This window comes from Staurois parvus, unplaced genomic scaffold (assembly GCF_062004578.1).
Source record: "Staurois parvus isolate SC_StPar_1 unplaced genomic scaffold, SC_StPar_1.0 ptg000299l, whole genome shotgun sequence".
Lineage (NCBI taxonomy): Eukaryota > Metazoa > Chordata > Amphibia > Anura > Ranidae > Staurois > Staurois parvus.
Genome location: NW_028318095.1, coordinates 19,287,236 through 19,311,385, shown reverse-complemented (window position 1 = coordinate 19,311,385; position 24,150 = coordinate 19,287,236). Strand labels below are relative to the sequence as shown.

The window sequence follows — 24,150 nt, the reverse complement described above, 5'->3', positions numbered from 1 at the left end:
AACACTTGTGTGAATGTAGTGTCCGTGTGAATATAACACTTGTGTGAATGTAGCGGCTGTGTGAATATAACACTTGTGTGAATGTAGCGGCCTTGTGAATATATTATCTGTGTGAATATAACACTTGTGTGAATGTAGTGTCTGTGTGAATATAACACTTGTGTGAATGTAGTGTCTGTGTGAATATAACACTTGTGTGAATGTAGTGTCCGTGTGAATATAACACTTGTGTGAATGTAGTGTCCGTGTGAATATAACACTTGTGTGAATGTAGTGTCTGTGTGAATATAACACTTGTGTGAATGTAGTGTCCGTGTGAATATAACACTTGTGTGAATGTAGTGTCTGTGTGAATATAACACTTGTGTGAATGTAGTGTCTGTGTGAATATAACAATTGTGTGAATGTAGTGTCTGTGTGAATATAACACTTGTGTGAATGTAGTGTCTGTGTGAATATAACACTTGTGTGAATATAACAATTGTGTGAATGTAGTGTCTGTGTGAATATAACACTTGTGTGAATGTAGTGTCTGTGTAAATATAACACTTGTGTGAATGTAGTGTCTGTGTGAATATAACACTTGTGTGAATGTAGCGGCTGTGTGAATATAACACTTGTGTGAATGTAGTGTCTGTTGGAATATAACATTTGTGTGAATGTCGTGTCTGTGTGAATATAACATTTGTGTGAATGTAGTGTCTGTGTGAATATAACACTTGTGTGAATGTAGCAGCCGTGTGAACATAGGCACCCTTAAGAACATAGCTCTTGTGTGAATCTATTGTCTGAATACACCACCCATGTGAATCTATTGTTTGAATACACCACCCATGTGAATCTAGGACGTGGGAGAATGTGGTTCCTGTGCGGATGAAGCCTATAAATGAGACTTTCCACACCTCTGGAATCACCTCAGATGGATCTGACTGAATAGACTGAACGTTCAGTGGGAATTCCACGCTATAAACCGTCCATTGTCCACATTATAAGGCCACACAAAGTAATCCATCATTTGAGGTGGATTCTCAGACACACACAGACGGGGTTGTGACATTTGTAGTCTTTCAGAGTAAAACACAAACCAAAAGGGCGGGATTCTGAGGGGAGGGGACTCTCCTGACACCAATGGCAGACACACATCGCATAGACGAGCCCCATGTAACAGTGATAGGAGAGTTCTCCCCCCCCACCCCAGGCCAGGACACGGAAGAGGTTTGTCCCGTAGTGGGCGGTCCTGGCATTATATCGGATTTATGGCGGGGAGGGCTGAGCTCCGAGAATGAGATAATCCGGGATCAGTGTTCTGTAATCAGCTGACAACATGGTTCCTGTCCTCCTCATTCCGGCCATAGGAGTGGGCCTGTACATCCTCCTCTACTACAACCTCATCCGGGGGAGACAGTGCAAGAGCGAGCAGAGCCTGAGGGGGAAGACCGTCATCGTCACCGGTGAGAAGGATGGGGGACGACGGGACACACGGAGTACAGTGACGGAGGAGGGGGGGGACACACGGAGTACAGTGACGGAGGAGGGGGGGGACACACGGAGTACAGTGACGGAGGAGGAGGGGGGGGACACACGGAGTACAGTGACGGACTAGGAGGGGGACACACGGAGCACAGTGACGGAGAAGGGGGGGGGAACACGCGGAGCACAGTGACGGACTAGGCGGGGGACACACGGAGTACAGTGACGGAGGAGGGGGGGGACACACGGAGTACAGTGACGGAGGAGGAGGGGGGGGGGACACACGGAGTACAGTGACGGACTAGGAGGGGGACACACGGAGCACAGTGACGGAGAAGGGGGGGACACGCGGAGCACAGTGACAGGAGAAGGGGGGGGGGACACGCGGAGCACAGTGACAGGAGGAGGGGGGGACACGCGGAGCACAGTGACAGGAGGAGGAGGGGGGGACAGGAGGAGGGGGGGACACGCGGAGCACAGTGACAGGAGGAGGAGGGGGGGACACGCGGAGCACAGTGACAGGAGGAGGAGGGGGGGACACGCGGAGCACAGTGACAGGAGGAGGAGGGGGGGACACGCGGAGCACAGTGACAGGAGGAGGAGGTGGGGACGCACGCGGAGCACAGTGACAGGAGGAGGAGGGGGGACGCACGCGGAGCACAGTGACAGGAGGAGGAGGGGGGGACGCACGCGGAGCACAGTGACAGGAGGAGGAGGGGGGACGCACGCGGAGCACAGTGACAGGAGGAGGAGGGGGGGACGCACGCGGAGCACAGTGACAGGAGGAGGGGGGGACACGCGGAGCACAGTGACAGGAGGAGGAGGGGGGGACAGGAGGAGGGGGGGACACACGGAGCACAGTGACAGGAGGAGGAGGTGGGGACACGCGGAGCACAGTGACAGGAGGAGGAGGGGGGATACGCGGAGCACAGTGACAGGAGGAGGGGGGGACAGGAGGAGGGGGGGACACGCGGAGCACAGTGACAGGAGGAGGAGGGGGGGACACGCGGAGCACAGTGACAGGAGGAGGAGGTGGGGACACGCGGAGCACAGTGACAGGAGGAGGAGGGGGGGACAGGAGGAGGGGGGGACACGCGGAGCACAGTGACAGGAGGAGGAGGTGGGGACACGCGGAGCACAGTGACAGGATGAGGAGGGGGGGACAGGAGGAGGGGGGGACACGCGGAGCACAGTGACAGGAGGAGGAGGGGGGGACACGCGGAGCACAGTGACAGGAGGAGGAGGGGGGGACAGGAGGAGGGGGGGACACGCGGAGCACAGTGACAGGAGGAGGAGGGGGGGACACGCGGAGCACAGTGACAGGAGGAGGAGGGGGGGACACGCGGAGCACAGTGACAGGAGGAGGAGGGGGGACGCACGTGGAGCACAGTGACAGGAGGAGGAGGGGGGGACGCACGCGGAGCACAGTGACAGGAGGAGGAGGGGGGGACGCTCGCGGAGCACAGTGACAGGAGGAGGAGGGGGGGACGCACGCGGAGCACAGTGACAGGAGGAGGAGGGGGGGACGCACGCGGAGCACAGTGACAGGAGGAGGGGGGGACACGCGGAGCACAGTGACAGGAGGAGGAGGGGGGGACGCACGCGGAGCACAGTGACAGGAGGAGGAGGGGGGGGGACACGCAGAGCACAGTGACAGGAGGAGGAGGGGGGGACGCACGCGGAGCACAGTGACAGGAGGAGGAGGGGGGACGCACGCGGAGCACAGTGACAGGAGGAGGAGGGGGGACGCACGCGGAGCACAGTGACAGGAGGAGGAGGGGGGACGCACGCGGAGCACAGTGACAGGAGGAGGAGGGGGGACGCACGCTGAGCACAGTGACAGGAGGAGGAGGGGGGGACGCACAGTGACAGGAGGAGGAGGGGGGGACGCACGCGGAGCACAGTGACAGGAGGAGGAGGAGGGGGGGACGCACGCGGAGCACAGTGACAGGAGGAGGAGGGGGGGACGCACGCGGAGCACAGTGACAGGAGGAGGAGGGGGGGACGCACGCGGAGCACAGTGACAGGAGGGGAGGGGGGGACGCACGCGGAGCACAGTGACAGGAGGGGGGGACGCACGCGGAGCACAGTGACAGGAGGGGAGGGGGGGACGCACACGGAGCACAGTGACAGGAGGGGGGGGGCGCACGCGGAGCACAGTGACAGGAGGAGGAGGGGGGGGACACGCAGAGCACAGTGACAGGAGGAGGAGGGGGGGGACGCACGCGGAGCACAGTGACAGGAGGAGGAGGGGGGGACGCACGCGGAGCACAGTGACAGGAGGAGGAGGGGGGGGACACGCGGAGCACAGTGACAGGAGGAGGAGGGGGGGGACACGCAGAGCACAGTGACAGGAGGAGGAGGGGGGGGGACACGCAGAGCACAGTGACAGGAGGAGGAGGGGGGACGCACACGGAGCACAGTGACAGGAGGAGGAGGGGGGACGCACGCGGAGCACAGTGACAGGAGGAGGAGGGGGGAGGCACGCGGAGCACTGTGACAGGAGGGGGGGGGGAGACACACGCGGAATATAGCGACAGAGGAGGGGACACACATGGAGTATAGGGATGGGGGGGACATACGGAATACAGTGATGGGGGTGCACAGAGTATAGTGTCCGAGAGGACGGCGCACACCCTGGTAATGTACCCAGATAGGCAGACAGTTCTATTTTTGATGCATTCTTTTACATGTTGGTTTTTAAGGCAGCACAGTGGATAAATGGTTAGCACTTCCGCCTGGCAGTACTACTGTTGCTGGTTCAAATCCCAATCATGGCACCACCTGCCTGGAGTTTGCATGTTCTCCCTGTGCCTGCGTGGGTTTCCTCCCACACCCCAAAGTCATGCTGGTAGGTGAATTGGCTCCTATCTAAATTGTCCCTAGTATGTGTATGTATGAATGTAAGTTAGGGACTTTAGATTGTACGCCCCTTGAGGGTTAGGGACTGATGTGAATGTACAATATATATGTACAGTGCTGCGTAAATTGAAGGCGCTATATAAGTAGCTGAAATAAATTAAGCCCTTAAAGTGTAACACCAAAAGTCATTCTTTGTTTTACAGGAGGAAATGTAGGAATCGGTAAAATGACGGCTCTAGACATGGCTAAACGAGGAGCTCGGGTTATCCTCGCCTGCCGTAACCAGGAGACGGCGGAAGCTGCTGCCTATGACATCCGCAGAGTGAGTGGACAACCTCAGATGTGTGGTATATGAAGTGTTAACCTGAATTCATGTCTTTTAGGCCCCCTTCCTAGGGGTGTCCTGTTTGTTCCATCAGTTCAGCCACATGTTTTGTTTTTTTTTTTTATTTAACATTTTAGGTTCACATGATTAGAAAATAATTTTAGGCCTGAATATTTACTTGAAAACCCTCAAACATACATTTTCTGAAAGCATACAACCTAGATAATACATTTGTGGTATTTAAAATTTTTTAGGTCACATGATATTAGCGCAACAGTTTATAAAATGCAAAATTACAGTACAAAATACACTAAAGTTAATTTTAGGGCACACACAATAATTTACCCAATTTTCGGTAAAAGATGAAGTTGCATTGAGTAAAAGCGCCAAGAAGCTGTCATTCCAACACAATACTAAAGTAAACAAATGGGTGGAGTCATGTAGTGGCATTACCTGGTGACCCTGCCCTTTTGTTTACTTCAGTGGTGGAACTAAATGACCGCTCCTTCTCGGCACTATAAAAAAGCCAGCAATTGCAGTCAGCGCACCCCCCATTCTGCAGTGTCTGTAAGCACCATTAATGGAGAAGTAGGGCCAAAGCTCTTTTGGCCCTACTTCCCCAGTGGGTCACGAGTGCATTTCCTTCTGCACTCCTTTTGACCTGTACTCATCTGACAGAGGGCTAAAGTCCACTATTGGCTGATGGCACGCAGCCAGTTCTGGAAAGATCCTGACTTTAAAGTCAGGTTCCCCCAGGTGCCTGGATCTGTAGCTGGCTCAGCTTCTCAGCATTCCACTGAGAGCCTGAACTAGCCCCTCCTGCCCCCCTCCACAGCCTGAAGAGATGGTAAGGGACAGTCATGGAGTCTCTGCTCAGTGAAGACTGAGAACAGCTCATTCCGTTTTTCATGTTAAACCCGCAGGGGACAGCTGCAGCTGGGATCAGTACTGCAGCCATATAGGTGAGTATGTATGTGTTTTGGCTTTTTTTTTCTCTATTATCATAGGTAGTTGTATAGCTCCGTCAACGCAGTTCTTTACATATATATTGTACATTCACATCAGTCCCTAACCCTCAAGGGGTGTACAATCTAAGGTCCCCAACTTTACATACACTCAAGGGGCGTACAATCTAAGGTCCCCAACTCCACATACACAAACCAGTGCCAAATTACACAGGATCCAATTAACCTACCAACTTTTCTTTGGGGTGTGGGAGGAAACCTACGCAGGCACAGGGAGAACATGCAAACTCCAGGCGGGTGGTGCCGCTGTTGGAAATCAAACCAACAACCCTAGTTCTGCAACTTATTAAGAGAAGTTGTGTATTCCTCAACTTCTCTTAATAGGTTGCTGATTTTTTTTCACATCTGCTGTAGCTGTGCAGGTAGAGAACACTCCATAATGGCTGTTCTTATTTACAGCATTTTGTAATACATCTGTAGGAAAGAGCTTTGTGTAATATTTGATTCAACAGAACAAAATAGATGCACCAGCACAGAGGACAGCGAGGCAGATAACACGGGAACATACGCACTCCATGTCACATGCATCACTGCTTTAAAATCATACAAAGTCACTCATTCCTTTCAGTAGGTGGGGTGTGCCAATGTATACAATGATTGTGTGCATTATACTTCACGTGGTAAGGTAATGGTTTATAATAACAGGATCACTCTCCTGTATATTTTCTGCAGTTATCTGGGAACAACGAGGTACTGTTCATGAAGCTTGATCTTGCCTCTATGGCATCCATAAGGTCATTTTGCATAACATTTCTTCAGAGTGAACCCCGGCTGGATATACTAATCAACAATGCAGGTAATTTTCATTTCTATGTCCTTTTTGATATATATTATAGTAATGTTTTTTTGTAATTTTTTTTTTTTATGCTATTCATTTTGTTTGTTTTTTCCATTATATTTTTCAGTGCAATATACTTTTGTATTTGCTTTCCTTTCAGGGGATTTTTATGTGTCATATACTTTACAATATAATGTAATGTGTGCAAACCATTTCTAGTATGTATGTGTGTGTATGTACAGTGGGGCAAAAAAGTATTTAGTCAGCCACCAATTGTGCAAGTTCTCCCACTTAAAAAGATGAGAGGCCTGTAATTGGCATCATAGGTAGACCTCAACTATGAGAGACAAAATGAGAAAACAAATCCAGACAATCACATTGGCTGATTTGGAAAGAATTTATTTGCAAATTATGGGGGAAAATAAGTATTTGGTCACCTACAAACAAGCAAGATTTCTGGCTCACAGACCTGTACCTTCTTCTTTAAGAGGCTCCTCTGTCCTGCACTCATTACCTGTATCAATGGCACCTGTTTGAACTTATCAGTATAAAAGACACCTGTCCACAACCTCAAACAGTCACACTCCAAACTCCACTATGGTGAAGACCAAAGAGCTGTCGAAGGACACCAGAAACAAAATTGTAGACCTGCACCAGGCTGGGAAGATGGAATCTGCAATAGGCAAGCAGCTTGGTGTGAACAAATCAACTGTGGGAGCAATAATTAGAAAATGGAAGACATACAAGACCACTGATAATCTCCCTCGATCTGGGTCTCCACGCAAGATCTCACCCCGTGGGGTCACAATGATCACAAGAATGGTGAGCAAAAATCCCAGGACCACATGGGGGGACCTAGTGAATGACCTGCAGAGAGCTGGGACCAACGTAACAAAGGCTACCATCAGTAACACACTACGCCGCCAGGGACTCAGATCCTGCAGTGCCAGACGTGTCCCCCTGCTTAAGCCAGTACATGCCCGGGCCCATCTGAAGTTTGCTAGAGAGCATTTGGATGATCCAGAAGAGGATTGGGAGAATGTCATATGGTCAGATGAAACCAAAATAGAACTGTTTGGTAGAAACACAACTCGTCCTGTTTGGAGGAGAGAGAATGCTGAGTTGCATCCAAAGAACACCATACCTAATGCGAAGCATGGGGGTGGCAACATCGTGCTTTGGGGCTGTTTCTCCGCAAGGGGACCAGGACGACTGATCCATGTACAGGACAGAATGAATGGGGCCATGTATCGTGAGATTTTGAGTGCAAACCTCCTTCCATCAGCAAGGGCATTGAAGATGAAACGTGGCTGGGTCTTCCAACATGACTATGATCCCAAACATACCGCCCGGGCAACGAAGGAGTGGCTTCGTAAGAAGCATTTTAAGGTCCTGGAGTGGCCTAGCCAGTCTCCAGATCTCAACCCCATAGAAAACCTTTGGAGGGAGTTGAAAGTCCGTGTTGCCCAGCAACAGCCCCAAAACATCACTGCTCTAGAGGAGATCTGCATGGAGGAATGGGCCAACATACCAGCAACAGTGTGTGCCAACCTTGTGAAGACTTACAGGAAACGTTTGACCTCTGTCATTGCCAACAAAGGATATATAACAAAGTATTGAGATGAACTCTTGATATTGACCAAATACTTATTTTCCACCATAATTTGCAAATAAATTCTTTCCAAATCAGCCAATGTGATTGTCTGTCTGGATTTTTTTTCTCATTTTATCTCTCATAGTTGAGGTCTACCTATGATGCCAATTACAGGCCTCTCTCATCTTTTTAAGTGGGAGAACTTGCACAATTGGTGGCTGACTAAATACTTTTTTGCCCCACTGTATATGTGTGTTTTATATATATATATATATATATATATAATTAGTGTGTGTACTGTTTTTAATTGATATTTGATGCATTGATTTTACACTATGTGGAGCGTTCTCATTTTATATCACCTGAATGGCTACTGATATATATGGTGGAGTGCTCTGGCGATGTATATTTGAGCTAATAACTTTCAAGAGTTTTCTACACTATTATGTGGATATTTTTATGAAGAGTTCACCTAATTCATGGTAGAGATCTTTCGTTTGCTTGGACACTTTATTATTCACATACTGGGCTGATTTTAGTTTTGCTTTGTTTTATGAACACTGCACTTTTGCACTATTGAAGCATCCTGGTCTTCCATAACACCTCAGCAGTGCCACAGGCTGATAGCTTCCATGCCACGCCGCATTGAGGCAGTAATTGCTGCAAAAGGGGCCCAAACCAAGTACTGAGTACATATGCATGCTTATACTTTTCAGAGGTCCGATATTGTTCTATGTACAATCCTTGTTTTGATTGCATGTAATATTCTAATTTTCTGAGATTGTGGATTTGGGGTTTTCATGAGCTGTAAGCCATAATCATCACAATTATGACAAATCACGGCTTGAACTATCTTGCTTTGCATGTAATGAGTCTCTCATATATTAGTTTCACCTTTAAAGTTGCATTACTGAAATAAATGAACTTTTGCACGATATTCTAATTTTTCGAGTTTCACCTGTGTAGTGGATGCTTCAGCTGAATCTATTTGAATGTCTGCAAGATCAGCAGCCTTATCCGATTTGGCCAGAAGAGCGATATGGTTAAAAACCTGGCCCTGGGATATGGCATCAAAAAGTAGACTTTGCGGAATTCCTTTTACTTGTGGATCTTTTGCTTGGTCCAGATCTAGATTCTATTCTGGATAGGACAGTGGGCAAAAAAATATTTTCCTATATATATTCAGCCTCCTAAACGTGTAGTGTTGTTTTTTTTTTTTTTTTGTTTTGTTTTTTTCCCCGACCTCAAAAAAGCTTGGGAGCTGGTTAACAAGGCCCAGGAGAAAGAGAGAGAAATTTTGTCCTCACAAAAATCAAGCTTCAGGGGTTCCTGCATCAGTGGGAAAACATATCAAGTCAGTATATTTTGACTTTGCTTTCCCAGGGACGCAGGATAGAATTCGTGGATCGCCCTCCAGACAGGTTTTAGGTCACAAATCTGCCGAAAGACACAACCAAGGCACTGGCTATGAAGACCCTTCTACAGGATCTAATGCAACACAGTTGTGATACAGGTAGCACCAGAGGAAAAACAGGGTTTCTACTCTCATGTCTTTCTGGTGAAACCTTCAGGGAATGATTGTCTCATCCTCAACCTGAAGCCTCTTAACAAGTCTGTCCTATACAGGAATTCCACGTGGACTCCATTTTCATGGTCAGGAACGTTTTGACTTGAGGATGCTTCATGGCGTCAATAGATTTGAGGGACGCATACCTTCATATTTCCATTGCTCCTCAGTCTCAGGTATTCTTCAGGTTTGCAGTAAATATAAGGAAACAGATTCTTCATTTACAAATCAAAGCTCTTCCATTCAGCCTTATGTCCGCTCTGTGGATTTTCATGAAAGTAATGGCGGAAGCTCTCGCACCACTTCGTCTCCAGGGGATTGCAGTGATTCCTTATCTAGACCATTTTCTCTTTATAGCCCCTTCTAGGGGAAAATTGCAGGAGGATTTGGTCAGGGCCCATGATCATCTGGAGACTTTTGGATGGATTATAAACTACCAAAAATCTAATTTCGAGCCTGCACAGGAAGTGCAGTTTCTGGGCTACCGGATCAATTCAGTGGAACAGTGTATCTTCTTACCAGGGGAGAAGAGTCAAAGTTCAGAATGTTGTATCTCTATTGCAGTCCAATCAAGGAGAGTCATGTGTGCTTTGGGAACCCTGACCTCAGGTGTGGGATCACAGTCAAGAATCCTTGCACACAGTAGTAAAGGTCCCTACCAAGGTAAAGAGGTTTGGGAAGCAAGTCCCTGCAGTTGCTAGCCGTAGAGATCTTAAATTGGGCCGAGAACCATTTGCTCTCCTTATCAGCAATCCACCTTAAAGACACATTGAACGAGGTGGCAGATTTCCTGAGCAGGCAACGTATCCAGGAGGCAGAGTGGTCACTGAACCCGGAGGTCTTTGCTCTGATCACCCGCAATTGGGGGCAACCACAGGTGGACCTGTTTTCTTCCAGGGAGAATGCACAACTTCCTCAGTTTTTTTTCTCTGCACAGACACAAAGGATTTCTGGGGACAGATGCTTTGGCACTACATTGGAGATTTCACCTGTGTTATGCCTCTGCCCCCCCTTCCCCTTTCAGTTGATCCTGCTAGTATTGAGAAAAATCCAGGAGAGTGTTCCAGTAATTATGATTACTCCTTTCTGGCCAAAGAGGGCATGGTTTTCCACTATTCTACAACTAGTGGTCAAACCTTTTTGGCACCTTCTCAGAATTTCAAACCCCCCCGTCCCAGTCACTCTATCCCCCTCCTCTGCCTAGGAACAGTATAAGAAAATAGTTCTCTCCTCCTCCCGTGTACATGTTAACAGCGGAGGAGAGGGAGGCGGCTTCGGTGATCTCTGCTGGGAGCCAGTTGGGGACAGAGCTGCGGATAAGTGTAGCTGGTGCCCCTACTGATGGACTCTGCTTTGGTCAGCCTCCCCATTGCATACACAATGAGCAGAGTTGAGTGCTGGCCACTCCCAGTTACAGCACTCAGATCACTGTGTCCTGTGCCACTTCTGCCAGGGGAAGGGGTGGGGGGACGGAGCCACCCCCCCCCCCCCCAAAAGAAAGTAAATCAACCCCATTGTGTCACTATCATTCTGTCCTAATTAACGCCCTCAATAAAAGGTGTTTCACTCCTTGGATGGCTACATTTCAGGAATCTGTTTGTTCGGCCTGTGGGTCATTGCAAAGGAAAGGCTGCTTCCTGATTCACGTTTTCTTGTGGATTGTGGGGCTTGTTGTTGGTTGCCCACCCTTAATATTCAGTGCTTTGGGACATCCCAATTGTTATGGATATGAAGAAACCCTGTGTCCTGTGATGTCAATAAATTTTTGGTTTTACCTGTAAAATTTTGGGGTACATCACAAGACACAAGGAATTCCCCCTCTTGTATGGTTCCTCATTGCTTGCTTTAAAACTGGCTGTCCTGTGCAGGAAGGGGATATGCCTAGACGGGGAAGCTTGCCACCAGAAGAAGGCAGCATAACCCAGCAGTTCTGGATAAGAAACTGTGCCTTGTGATTTTCTATAAATGACTTTTTTACTGTTAAACCAAAAAAATCCACATTTTTCTGCCTTAAAATACTGTTGAAGATACTGCTGCGAAAAACACAGTACATTTCAGAAGCTAAAATGGTAATCTTAGTCAAAGTGGATGTCCTTAACAAACGATGTGTGAAGAATTTAATGATGTGAAAGTATTTACAGCCCTAATCATGTTACATGTTTTTGATCCCTGCAGGACTTTCAGCTAAAGGCAAGACTTTAGATGGCTTCAATATGGTCTTCGGCGTCAATCACCTAGGGCATTTTCTACTGACTTATTTACTTCTGGATCGCCTTAAGCAGTGTACCCCAAGCCGCATTGTTGTTCTTGCATCTAATGCACATAAGTGGGGAAGAATCAACTTTAAGAATCTAAACCCGGCTGGTGAAACTTGGTTAGAAATGTTTAGGACCTACAGTGACAGCAAGCTTGCAAATGTCTTGTTTGCCCGGGAGTTGGCCAACCAATTACAAGGAACTGAAGTGACTTGCTACTCTGTCCATCCAGGTAAGGAACAAAGCTCAGCGGATAAGCAGGGTATAGAGTAGTAGCCGTATTCGACCTATGGCAAATTTACCTTTTTTGGCTTGCTTCTTCTTTTGCCAGGTTCCCTTTTTAACTGATTTCAGGGATATGTGAACCTTTTTGAATTGGTGTGCACCCTTTTAATAATTTGAAGCTTTTCCGTAAAACAGAGACCATGGGTTATAGCGTAAAAATATGTATTTATCTCATATTGACCATTAACGCCTTTAAGCCTTTCACTGGCAACTACATGGCCAGCACTTTTACAGTTGACGGAAGTGTGGATCCACTCCTCTTTCAACAACCAGTGGTTCCTGGGATCACTTAAAAAAAAAAAAAAAAAAAAAAAAAAAAAAAAACACTTCAGAATGGCAAGGGCGTCTACTGAGAGGGCTGATCCTTGAGTGTCCCTCGATAGCTTGAGCTCAGAAGTACTCTGCTTTTGAGCACATTTTGGGTTCTCAACTGTCAGCTCCTGACTGGTTGCAGCTAAGAAGGCAGCACATTATTATTTATTATTATTACACAGTATTTATATAGCGCCAACAGTTTGCTCAGCGCTGTACATTACAATGGGAGACAATACACGAGACAGTACAGTAACAATAAAATACACGAGGGGTTCGAGGGCCTTGCTCCTTAGAGCTTACAATCTAGGAGGGAGGGGAGAGTTGTACAGGAGGAAATAGCTGTGGGGGATGGAGTGGTGGGAGAGCGGAGGAGATCAGCAGTTAGGTGAGGGCGGGGTAGGCTTCTCTGAAGAGGTGGGTTTTCAGGGTGCGCCTAGAGGTGAGGCGGGTAGGTGACAGTCTGATGGATTGGGGTAGTGAGTTCCAGAGGATGGGGGGAAGCCCTGGAGAAGTCCTTGGGGCAGTGTTATGAACAGCTTTGTACGTCAATGTTCGTATTTTGAATTTTATGCGTTGGGCAATCGGAAGCCAGTGGAGGGATTGGCAGAGAGGGGTGGCGGTTACGGAGCGGTTGGTAAGGTATATGAGTCTGGCCCCAGAATTCAGGATAGACTGAAGCGGGGATAGTCTGTGTGTGGGTAGGCTGGCGAGGAGGGAGTTGCAGTAGTCAAGTCGTGATATGATCAGGGAGTGAATGAATTGCTTTGTAGTTTCTGGAGTTAGGAACGTGTGTATTTTGGAGATGTTGCGGAGGTGGAGTCTGCATGAATTTGTCAGCGATTGGGGCTGGAAAGACAGATTGGAGTCTAGAATGACACCTAGTACTCTGGCTTGCGGGGTGGGGCTGATGGTGTAGATGATTTTAGTTATCTGTTTTCAAGCTCCTCAAAGGAAAATGTTTGTTTCTCCTCATTTTGAGCTGACAGTGGGCGTCACAGAGCTGGTCCAGGCTCTATAAAGATCCTGACCATATAGTTGGGATCTACCCAAAAGCTTGGACCGGCACCTGGCTCAGCCTCTCAGTGATCCACTGAGAGCCTGAGTCAGCTGCTTCATCCCCTTTCAAAACCCAGCACTCCAGAGAGTGCTGGAGGGGGCAGAGCAAAGAGCTGACAACTTGGTCCCCAGCTCTGCTCGCTGAGAGCTGAGCAATCAGCAGTCTTTGATTGCTCCGTTCTCACTGCAGGGCGGGGAGGGCAGATGCAGCATCGGATCATCCACCTAGGTGAGTATAAAGGGTTTTTTTTTGTTTTACTAAATTTCATCCTTTGAAAGGATAGGTTCACCTTTTTGTAACATGTTGCTGTGTGCTGGGAAATCTTTTGTTTGTGAAAAACTAAGTTTAGCCTGACTAGGACAGGGTGCTACAAAATGTTTGGGGCTTTTGACAAACCTCCAGGCCTAATATGTGCATTTTAAGATGCACAAAAAGGTGTGTGTGTGTGTGACGTATGTACGCAGTGATGTTGTGCTAATCTGAAGGCCACCTTCCGTTTGAGGATGCCCCACAGATGCTCAATAGGGTTTAGGTCTGGAGACATGCTTGGCTATTCCATCACCTTCTACCCTCAGCTTCTTTAGCAAGGCAGTGGTCATCTTGGAGGTGTGTTTGGGGTCGTCATCATGTTTGAATACTGCCCTGCGGCCCAGTCTCCAAAGGGAGAGGATCATGCTCTGCTTCAGTATGTCACAGTACATGTTGGCATTCACAGTTTTATCATTGAACTGTAGCTCCCCAGTGCTGGCAGCACTCATGCAGCCCCAGACCATGACACTCCCACCACCATGCTTGACTGTAGACAAGACACACTTGTCTTTGTACTCCTCACCTGGTTGCAGCCACACACGCTTGACACCATCTGAACAAATGAACAAAATAGTTTAACTTGGTCTCGTCAGACCGCAGCACATGGTTCCAGTAATCCACGTCCTTGGTCTACTTGTCTTCAGCAAACTGTTTTGCGGGCTTTCTTGTGCATCATCTTTAGAAGAGGCTTCCTTCTGGGACAACAGCCATGCAGACCAATTTGATGCAGTGTGTGGCATATGGTATGAGCACTGACAGGCTGACCCCCCTCCCCCCCCCTTCAACCTCTGCATCAATGCTGGCAGCACTCATACATCTATTTCCCAAAGACATCCTCTGGATATGAATCTGAGTATGTGCACTCAACTTCTTTGGTTGACCATGGTGAGGCCTGTTCTGAGTGGAACCTGTCCTGTTAAACTGCTGTATGGTCTTGCTCAGTTTCAGGGTTTTGGCAATTTTCTTATAGCCTAGGCCATCTTTATGTAGAGCAATAATTCTTTTTTTCAGATCCTCGGAGAGTTCTTTGCCATGAGGTGCCATGTTGAACTTCCAGTGACCAGTATGAGAGAGTGAGAGCGATAACACCAAATTTAACACACCTGCTCTCCAGTCACCTGAGACCTTGTAACACTAACGAGTCACATGACACCAGGGAGGGACAATGGCTAATTGGGCCCAGTTTGGATATTTTCACTTAGGGGTGTACTCACTTTTGTTGCCAGCGGTTTAGACATTTAATGGCTGTGTGTTGCGTTATTTTGAGGGGACAGCAAATTTACATGTTATACAAGCTGTACACTCACTACTTTACATTGTAGCAAAGTGTAATTTCTTCAGTGTTGTCACATGAAAAGATATAATAAAATAATTACAAAAATGTGAGGTGTGTACTCACTTCCGTGTGTGTGTATACAAGTGAGGAACAGAAGTATTTGAACACCCTGCAATTTTGTAAGTTCTCCCACTTAGAAATCATGGAGGGGTCTGAAATTCACATTGTAGGTGCATTCCCACTCAGACAGAATTTTTAAAAAAATTCAGGAAATCACATTGTATGATTTTTAAAGAATTTATTTGTCTTGCACTGCTGAACATAAGTATTTGAACACCTGAGAAAATCAATGTTAATATTTGGTACAGAAGCCTTTGTTTGCAATTAGAGGTCAAACGTTTCCTGTAGTTCTTGACCAGGTTTGCACACACTGCAACAGGGATTATGGCCCACTCCTCCACACAGATCTCCTCTAGATCTGTCAGGTTTCGGGGCTGTCGCTGAGCAACACGGAGTTTCAGCTCCCTCCAAAGATGTTCTATTGGATTTAGGTCTGGAGACTGGCTAGGCCACTCCAGAACCTTGATATGCTTCTTACGGAGCCACTCCTTGGTTATCCTGGCTGTGTGCTTCGGGTTGTTGTCATGTTCGAAGACCCAGCCACGAGCCATCTTCAATACTCTGACTGAGGGAAGGAGGTTGTTGCTCAAAATCTCACAATAAATGGCCCCATTCATCCTCTCCTTAATACAGTGCAGTCGTCCTGTCCCCTTAACAGAAAAGCACCCCCAAAGCATGATGTTACCACCCCCATGCTTCACAGTAGGGATGGTGTTCTTGGGATGCAACTCATCCTTCTTTTCCTCCAAACACAACGTGTGAAGTTTAGACCAAAAAGTTCTACTTTGGTCTCATCTGACCACATGACTTTCTCCCATGCCTCCTCTGGATCATCCAGATGGTCATTGGCAAACTTCAGACGGGCCTGGACATGTGATGACTTGAGCAGGGGAACCTTCCGTGCAATGCATGATTTGAAACCATGACGGCGTAGTGTTCTACCGACAGTGACCTTTGAAACTGTGGTCCCAGCTCTTTTCATGTCATTGACCAGCTCCTCCCGTGTAGTTCTGGGCTGATTCCTCACCTTTCTTATCAGTGATACCCCACGAGGTGAGATCTTGCATGGAGCCCCAGTCCGAGGGAGACTGACAGTCGTCTTTAGCCTCTTCCATTTTCTAACAATTGCTCCAACAGTTGATCTATTTTCACCAAGCTGCTTGGCAATTGCCCCGTAGCCCTTTCCAGCCTTGCGGAGGTCCACAATTTTGTCTCTGGTGTCTTTTGACAGCTCTTTGGTCTTGCCCATGGTAGCAGTTGGTGTTTGACTTCCTGTGGGGTGGACAGGTGTCTTTAAAGAGCTCAGACAGGTGCTACTAAGTTAGATAAATGAGTGGAGTAGAGGTGGACTTTTTAAAGGCACAGTAACTGGTCTTTGAGAGCCAGAATTCTTGCTGTTTCTTAGGCGTTCAAATACTTATGTTCAGCAGTGCAAGACAGATAAATTCTTTAAAAGTCATACAATGCGATTTCCTGAATTTTTTTTTTTTAATTCTGTCTCTCAGAGTGGGAATGCACCTACAATGTGAATTTCAGACCCCTCCATGATTTCTAAGTGGGAGAACTTGCAAAATCGCAGGGTGTTTAAATACTTCTGTTCCTCAGTGTGTGTGTGTGTGTGTGTGTGTGTGTGTGTGTGTGTGTGTGTGTGTGTGTGTGTGTGTGTGTGTGTGTGTGTGTGTGTGTGTGTGTGTGTGTGTGTGTGTGTGTGTGTGTGTGTGTGTGTGTGTGTGTGTGTGTGTGTGTGTACACACAGTTGAATCAGTGACTCCTCATCAGAGCAGCCTACCAGTGCCCATCAGTGAAGGGGAAAAATGACTTCTTTACAAAACTTTAGAACAGAAACTAAAACTTTTTTTTTTTTTTTTTGTTTTATCTAAAAAAATTAAAACTCTAGTGGTGTTTAAATACCACCAATAGGACGCTCTATTTGTCTAAAAATTTAGTTTGGGTACAGTGTTGCATGACTGCGCTATTGTCATTCAATGTATGAGAGTGCTGATAGCTGAAAATTGTTCTGGGCAGAAAGGGGGTAAAAGAGCCCAGTAGGCAAGTGGTTAACGTAAATTTAAAAAGAAAAAGGGAATGCTGTCATTTTTATATGATTTTGTTCATTAATCATCATACTTTATTTTTGTCGGTAGCCATCTGTTTTGATCTGTATATGCGCATAGTTGTACATTGTGCTCAGGAGGAGACTTATTTTGTACAATCTGTGTAATTCTTGACATGTCTAGTGTGTACTCTGGAAGCACACAAAGAAATGATTCTCTTTTGTTAATCTCTCTCCTCTCTCTTCACAGGGGTAGTTCTTACTAATTTAGGACGCAGCTTGCCATACTGGCTTCAGGTAGCACTCTTCCCTTTACTTTGGCTCTTCCTCCGGACACCCATGGATGGTGCACAGACCTCCATTTACTGTGCTGTGGAAGAAGGAATTGAACAGTACAGTGGACGTTACTTTAGCAACTGCCAGGTTCAACAGGTCAAGTCCCACGCCCGTGATGATGCTGTGGCCAAGAAGCTGTGGGAAGCTAGTGAGGATCTCCTGAGCCTCAAATAATTGTACCTCATATCCTTTAACTCCAGGGATGTTCCAAATTCTGCCTAAACCCTTGTAGTCATTTACTGTTGCTTATTATGGGGTAACTGGCAAAGTTGGGTTTAAATATGGCACCTAACCTTGGTTATGTAGCAATGGAGCAAAAGGTCCCATGAATGAGCCTAGGAACTTTTCTTAGGTTGTAGAGCTCTGGTTTATTTCAAGAAAGTAGGCCAAAATCTTTTAAAGCTGTGTTTTTTTTGTTTTGTTTTTTTTGTTTTGTTTTTTTTTCCCAGGCTTCACTCCTCATGTCTGTTTTTAGACCTGTAGATCTCATCTCATTTAGAACTTCAGCCAGCCAACTGTTTGTGTTTTTTAAAGGAATACCTTTATTTCATTTTTTGTAGATGCTGGAACCACTGAACTGTTTCTTACCTCTCAGGAATTCTGGTGGCATAACTTCCGTTTTTGAGTTTTGTGTTGCCGTTTTATAATAACAGTCCTACTGTCCTTCCCCCTTAGATTCTTAACTGTTTTAGAAGGGGAAGACCCAGCAGGAAGAGCGAGACTCTTAATGAGCGTGAAAACAGAGCCGGCAACAATGGCAGGGAATTTCCAACAGTGGTTCAGTCCACTAGACTTTACCTATAACTGACCTTAGGTGGCTTGACTTTAGTAAAAGCATTTCTGCACTGTTGCAATTTTAGGATCTGTTCATCTTTTTTGGTGTGACCTTCTGTTTTATGTTCTGAAATTTGTTGTGGATTTTTTTTTTTTTTTTTTGTTCGATTAAGCACCAATACTTTAAAACCGTATTAATTCCAAAAATGTATTACATCGCAGTATATCAGTTCTTGGATGTGTTGGCTACATTAGTTTCCTTTTGGACGTTTTCCCTTTTATTTTCACCTGGTGATCCAGCCAGTAAGTCTGTTATCTTTCAGCTTCTATTGACAGACCAAACTGTCCAGCAAAAGTGGCAGTTAGAGGGTTAAGACAAACCATTTAACACTGACAGGGCTGCTTACAATGTTCAGCTTTAATCAATTTATAAGAAACCTTTACCCCAAAAGGAAATTCTTAAAAAGTGTTAGCAGGAGTTCAGCTTTAATTTGTTACAGGTCCCTCTGAATTTTCTAGTGCATCTAATACCCTCTCCCCAGATTGATAATGCTGATATCCAAAGGTGTCTCTGTTGCATCTCCAGTCAGAATGGAGACAGTCTGAGATCGAAACTGTGTAGCTGGCTGTATCACCAGGTGAAAACGGGGGGGGGAAGCCTGAAAGAGAAAGCTAATGTGGTCACCACATTTAAGAATTGGTAAGCTGCTAAAGATTACTTTTTTGTTTTTGGATGTAATACTGCTTTAAGTCAATGATATATGTATTTGGCACTTGCACTTATAACACTTAATGTTTTGGAGTCGAAATAATCATTCCTTAATTCTAAATTTGGCTCTCAAGCCAAATCTGAAAGCAAAGCCTAACCTTTAGCTTAAAAGGTAAGTTTTTACATTTGGGAACATGTTACATGTTCCCCCCTCATTTTTAGGGTGGAGAGGGTTATAAAAAGTTTACCTTTTGGGAAGATGTTACATGTTCCACCCGTTTTTAGGGTGTAACATGCTGCAGCCGCTGCTCACCATACATTCCGTACGGGCAAGCAGATATACTGATGTCTGTAGGAGACCTGCTTGGCATCTGCAATACTGCTGATTGCTAGTGCTATGGTTTACAGGCTCCTTCAAGCCTGCAAAAAAACCTGCATTTATTATTTTTGGTCAAAAGGTGAACTTATCCTTTTAACATTTACCTGTACAGTAACCACAATTTTTTATGACTGTCTCATTCCTGTACTGCAATGTAGCAACAAAATGATGATTCCTACATACAGTGTGGCAACCTATAAGAAACTGGTGCTGAAATCCCTATTTAAACACGACACACTGAATACTGTTCCGCTGTGCTAAAAGTCTGTCCTAAAATGCACAGTCCATTTTGGTTATGCAGAGGTTTGGCCTTACATCAGTCTGATCATGCCTGCATGTTTGTCTGTTCTCTAGATGCACTCTTACAGATTTACAATAAAAAAAGACAGTGTTAAGTGTGTGTGCGCGTATATATGGGAAAATGTTTTATCCCTATACAAAGCCTGCAGATACAGAGGAATACCTGTTGTGCTCCTTCCAAAATAATATAAAATTCTTGTTCCAGATTTTCTGGCTGTGCACATGTCTGCCATGGAGTCTCTGCTTTTTTTTTTTTTTTTTTTTTTTTTTTTTTAAATGCTTTAAAATAAGTAAAAGCCCACAGGCACAACGAAATGCCTGCAGTGGATTGGCAGACCTAAGAACTTGTATAAGAGACCTTCCTTCCAGATTCCCCCAGAGCCATTCAACCTGTTGCTGGCTGCCCAAACTAAAGTATAATGTTTGAATCACCATCTCAATACAAGTGCTGCTGGCCAAATTAAAGGAGCTAAAGGTATTTTTGACGTTTGTATTTTATCTGATAATGTCACATTCCTGCTACCTTCTCATATGTGTTTTACACTAATAAGCACTGAAGGATAATACATTATTTCTGACTGCTAACCTACTTCAGTTGTAGGTGTTTTGTATGGACCATTAATGCAAACTTCAATTCCTCTGGCCCAATAAAGTTCTGGTATACAGTGCATCCAGAAAGTGTTCACAGCGCTTAACTTTTACCACATTTTGTTATGTTACAGACTTATTCCAAAATGGATTAAATTCAATTTTTTTCCCCTCAACATTCTACAAACAATACCCCATAATGACAACATGAAAGAAGTTAATTTTGAAATCTTTGCGATTTATTAAAAATAAAAAAAAAACACTTACATAGGTATTCACAGCCTTTGCTGAATACTTTGTTGAAGCGCCTTTAGAACTAGTTACAGCCTCAAGTTGTTTTGAGTATGATGCTACAAGCTTGGCACACCTATTTTTGGGCAATTCCTCCCATTCTTCTTTGCAGTACCTCTCAAGCTCCATCAGGTTGGATGAGGAGCGTCGGTGCACAGCCATTTTCAGATCTCTCCAGAGATGTTCAATCGGGTTCAAGGCTGGCTGGGCCTCTCCAGGACATTCACAGAGTTGGCCCATAGCCATTCCTTTTGTTATGTGGGCTGTGTGCTTAGGGTCGTTGTCCTGCTGAAAGATGAACCGTCGCCCCAGTCTAAGGTCCAGTGCACTCTAGAACAGGTGTTCATCAAGGATGTCTCTGTACATTGCTCCATTCATCTTTCCTTTGATCCTTACTAGTCTCCCAATTCGTGCCGCTGAAAAACATCCCCACAGCATGATGCTGCCACCACCATTCTTCACTGTAGGGATGGTATTGGCCACGTGGTGAGCGGTGCCTGGTTTCCTCCAGACATGACACTTGGCATTCAGGTCAAAGAGTTCAATCTTTGTTTCATCAGACCAGAGAGTTTTGTTTCTCATGGTCTGAGATTCCCTCAGGTGCCTTTTGGTAAACTCCAGGTGGGCTGCCATTTACCTTTTTACTGAGGAGTGGCTTCCATCTGGCCACTCTACCATACAGGCCTGATTGGTGGAGTACTGCAGAGATGGTTGTTCTTCTGGAAGGTTCCCTCTCCACAGAGAAACACTGGAGCTCTTTCGGAATGACCATCGGGTGCTTTATCTCCCTGGATAAGGCCTTTCTCCCTCGATCGCTCATTTTGGCCGAGGGGGTGGCATGCTCTAGGAAGATTCCTGGTGGTTCCAAACTTCTTCCATTTACAGATGATGGAGGCCACTGTGCTCATTGGGACCTTCGATGCTGCAGAAATTTTTTTCTGTACCCTTCCCCAGATCTGTGCCTTGATACAATCCTGTCTCGGAGGTCTACGGACAATTCCTTGGACTTCATGGCTTGGTTTGTGCTCTGACATGCACTGTTAACGGTGGGATGTTTATAGACAGGTTTGACTTTCCTAATCATGTCCAATCAACTGAATTTTCCCACATGTGGACTCCAATCAAGTTGTGGAAACATCTCAAGAACGATCAGTGGGAATAGGATGCACCAGAGCTCAATTTTGGGTGTCATGGCAAAGGGTGTGTGTGTGTGTGTGTGTGTGTGTGTTTTTTGTTTTTTTTAATCAATTGCAAAGGTTTCAAAACTAACTTCTTTCACATTGTCTGTCATTATGGAGTATTGTTTGTAGAATGTTGAGGAAAAAACTAATTTGATCTATTTTGGAATAAGTCTGTAACATAACAAAATGTGGCAAAAGTTAAGCACTGTGAATACTTTCTGGATGCACTCTACATCTCTATTTGTACTCTAATGTGTATTGATTAAACTTGAATCATTTGAAAATTAGGGGTTTCTGCACAGATGTCTTAAAAGAAACTGATCTGGATATCTGATTTATGGGGATTAAAATAGATAGCAGGCTAGTTGTGTTTTTTTTTTTTTTTTTTATATGTAACAGATATTTGAGCTGTCTGCATAGTAGATGGATGGTATGTTTTTTTTATTTTTTCCACAATAGAAACCTCTTGAGTTTTCCAGTTAAATAATACTCCAGCTAATCTTTCTTGACATTTTGTACAGTCATATTTTACAACCACTGATCAGCCTTGTTAAATGCTAGGCAGCTCCACCATATTTAGAGCCACTAAAAGTGGGTTCTTTAAGCCAGGCTGCATTCTGTCAAAAGCTGTACAGAACACTTCTTGAGCAAAGACTTGGATTTTCTGCATAACTGGTTATTCTTTGCTTCAGAATAAATGATGGCATTCTCGAGTATGGATACTGGTGAATATAACTTTTTTTTTTTTTCTTTTTTTCTTTCTTTGCTTCAGGTCTCTAGTGGCATATGTTACTTCCAAAGATAACTGACTAAACTCTACACAGCAAAGTAATAATGTATTTTTCTATACATTTTTGGAACCTTTTAATTTTTGGTATGAATATTCAAGAAATTGTCATCATACTGCCACTTGTACAAGGAACAATCTGTAAAAAGAGGAGGCGTAATTAACCACACTTCTGGGTGTGTGGGATACCTGCTGCTCTGTTTCTTTGGTTCTTCTTCTTGGCTCGTACATTACTACAGGACATAAGAGCCCCGGGAACAACCACTGCATGTGGCGGGGGGGGGGCAGGTATTCAACTCTGGAAAGGTTGAATATTTGCAACGGCCAGGATGAAACAAAGCAGCAGCATTAACGCAGGAAGGCAAGTTTATTTCCTCTTTTACAGGGTGTTTCCTTTTATAGGAGTGACCCTGTGGTGATGGGGTTGAGGGATTGACTTGGTGTTTTTGTTCTTATGCCTGCTTGAGGTTTATATATGAATATGTTCTAATGATGCTATACTTGCATTTTGAATCATGTGAGTGCATAATGGCTTTATTTTAATAAAGAAGGCATAGCAGTATTTCACTATTGTGAGTTTCTTATTCCTTTTGGATATACATATGGAATTCCAGTTCATAAGATATATGGTTACATCTTCAGAAGTCCAGTTGTGCGTGGAGCTGTTACTTTTTGGCGTGGATCATTTGAAAACTGTTTGATCTTCCTTGATGTGAGGGTCAAAAAAGGTGAGTTGCTTTCCTTTTGGGTGGAGGCACAAGGTGGCGATTGTTTTAACACATTTTGTTTTGCTGAACAAAGATCTGTTCTATTTTGTGTATATACAGTGTATGTAGACTTTGCCAGGACTTACATTACACTTTTGTTGTAGAGCTGGATTTGTATTTTCATAGTTATGAAGTGTCATTGAAATAGTTACTGGACACACTAGCTCTGGGTTGGCAGAAGTTCACAAAATGGGGACCACTCTCAGTAACATAAAAAGGACCCAGAGTTGAGAATCCACATGCATACAATATATAATCCAATTAAAGTGCCAAAGAAACATCCAGGAGTCCAAAGTAATTTGATAAAATTTGATTCATAGCAAAATAAAGCTAACATGTTTTGGTGGCCAAGCACACTCTCCCTTCATCTGGGCTATGTACTAGTACAGAGGTCTTGAAACTAAGGTCATAAATATAAAAATGATTATATACACGTAATATAAAAAAGGGAAAATGGTATATACACAAGTTGCTTATAATATGATTCCAGTAAATGGCAAAGTACGAGATAGTATCTTATATCCAGGCACCAGAGGTCACAATACTTCATAAGCAGACTGTAAAACTAATAGAATGATAGGTGGTATCTCAATAAAAGACTAAATTGCAGTAGTAAACTGATTAGTATTTAATGCTGTATGTATAGAGATATATCTGACGCTGTCATTCCTGCAGTATAAAAAAGCCACTTCACGGAAGATCTAGTACCTTACTTGCAGATCTTTTTTTGCCCGGTGTGAACATAGG

At 45.2% G+C, this 24,150-nt stretch overlaps 1 protein-coding gene across 1 annotated transcript; it reads left to right on the top strand.

Annotated features, from left to right (window-relative positions):
- Window positions 1–1,128: 1,128 nt before the first annotated feature.
- On the top strand, window positions 1,129–23,198 carry DHRS13 (dehydrogenase/reductase 13). Its single transcript, XM_089682993.1, has 6 exons — window positions 1,129–1,451; window positions 4,536–4,654; window positions 6,355–6,478; window positions 11,797–12,108; window positions 17,542–19,282; window positions 22,622–23,198. Exons 1-5 carry the CDS (start codon window positions 1,325–1,327, stop codon window positions 17,799–17,801), a joined length of 942 nt encoding a protein of 313 aa, XP_089539119.1. The 5' UTR covers window positions 1,129–1,324; the 3' UTR covers window positions 17,802–19,282; window positions 22,622–23,198.
- The last annotated feature ends 952 nt before the right edge of the window (window positions 23,199–24,150 follow it).

Excerpts from the sequence above, each read along its gene's own strand:
- DHRS13 (XM_089682993.1), top strand. The coding sequence starts at position 1,325 with ATGGTTCCTGTCCTCCTCATTCCGGCCATAGGAGTGGGCCTGTACATC. Across the intron at positions 1,452-4,535 it reads GAAGACCGTCATCGTCACCG|GAGGAAATGTAGGAATCGGT; the intron begins GTGAGAAGGATG and ends TTTGTTTTACAG. Across the intron at positions 12,109-17,541 it reads TTGCTACTCTGTCCATCCAG|GGGTAGTTCTTACTAATTTA; the intron begins GTAAGGAACAAA and ends CTCTCTTCACAG.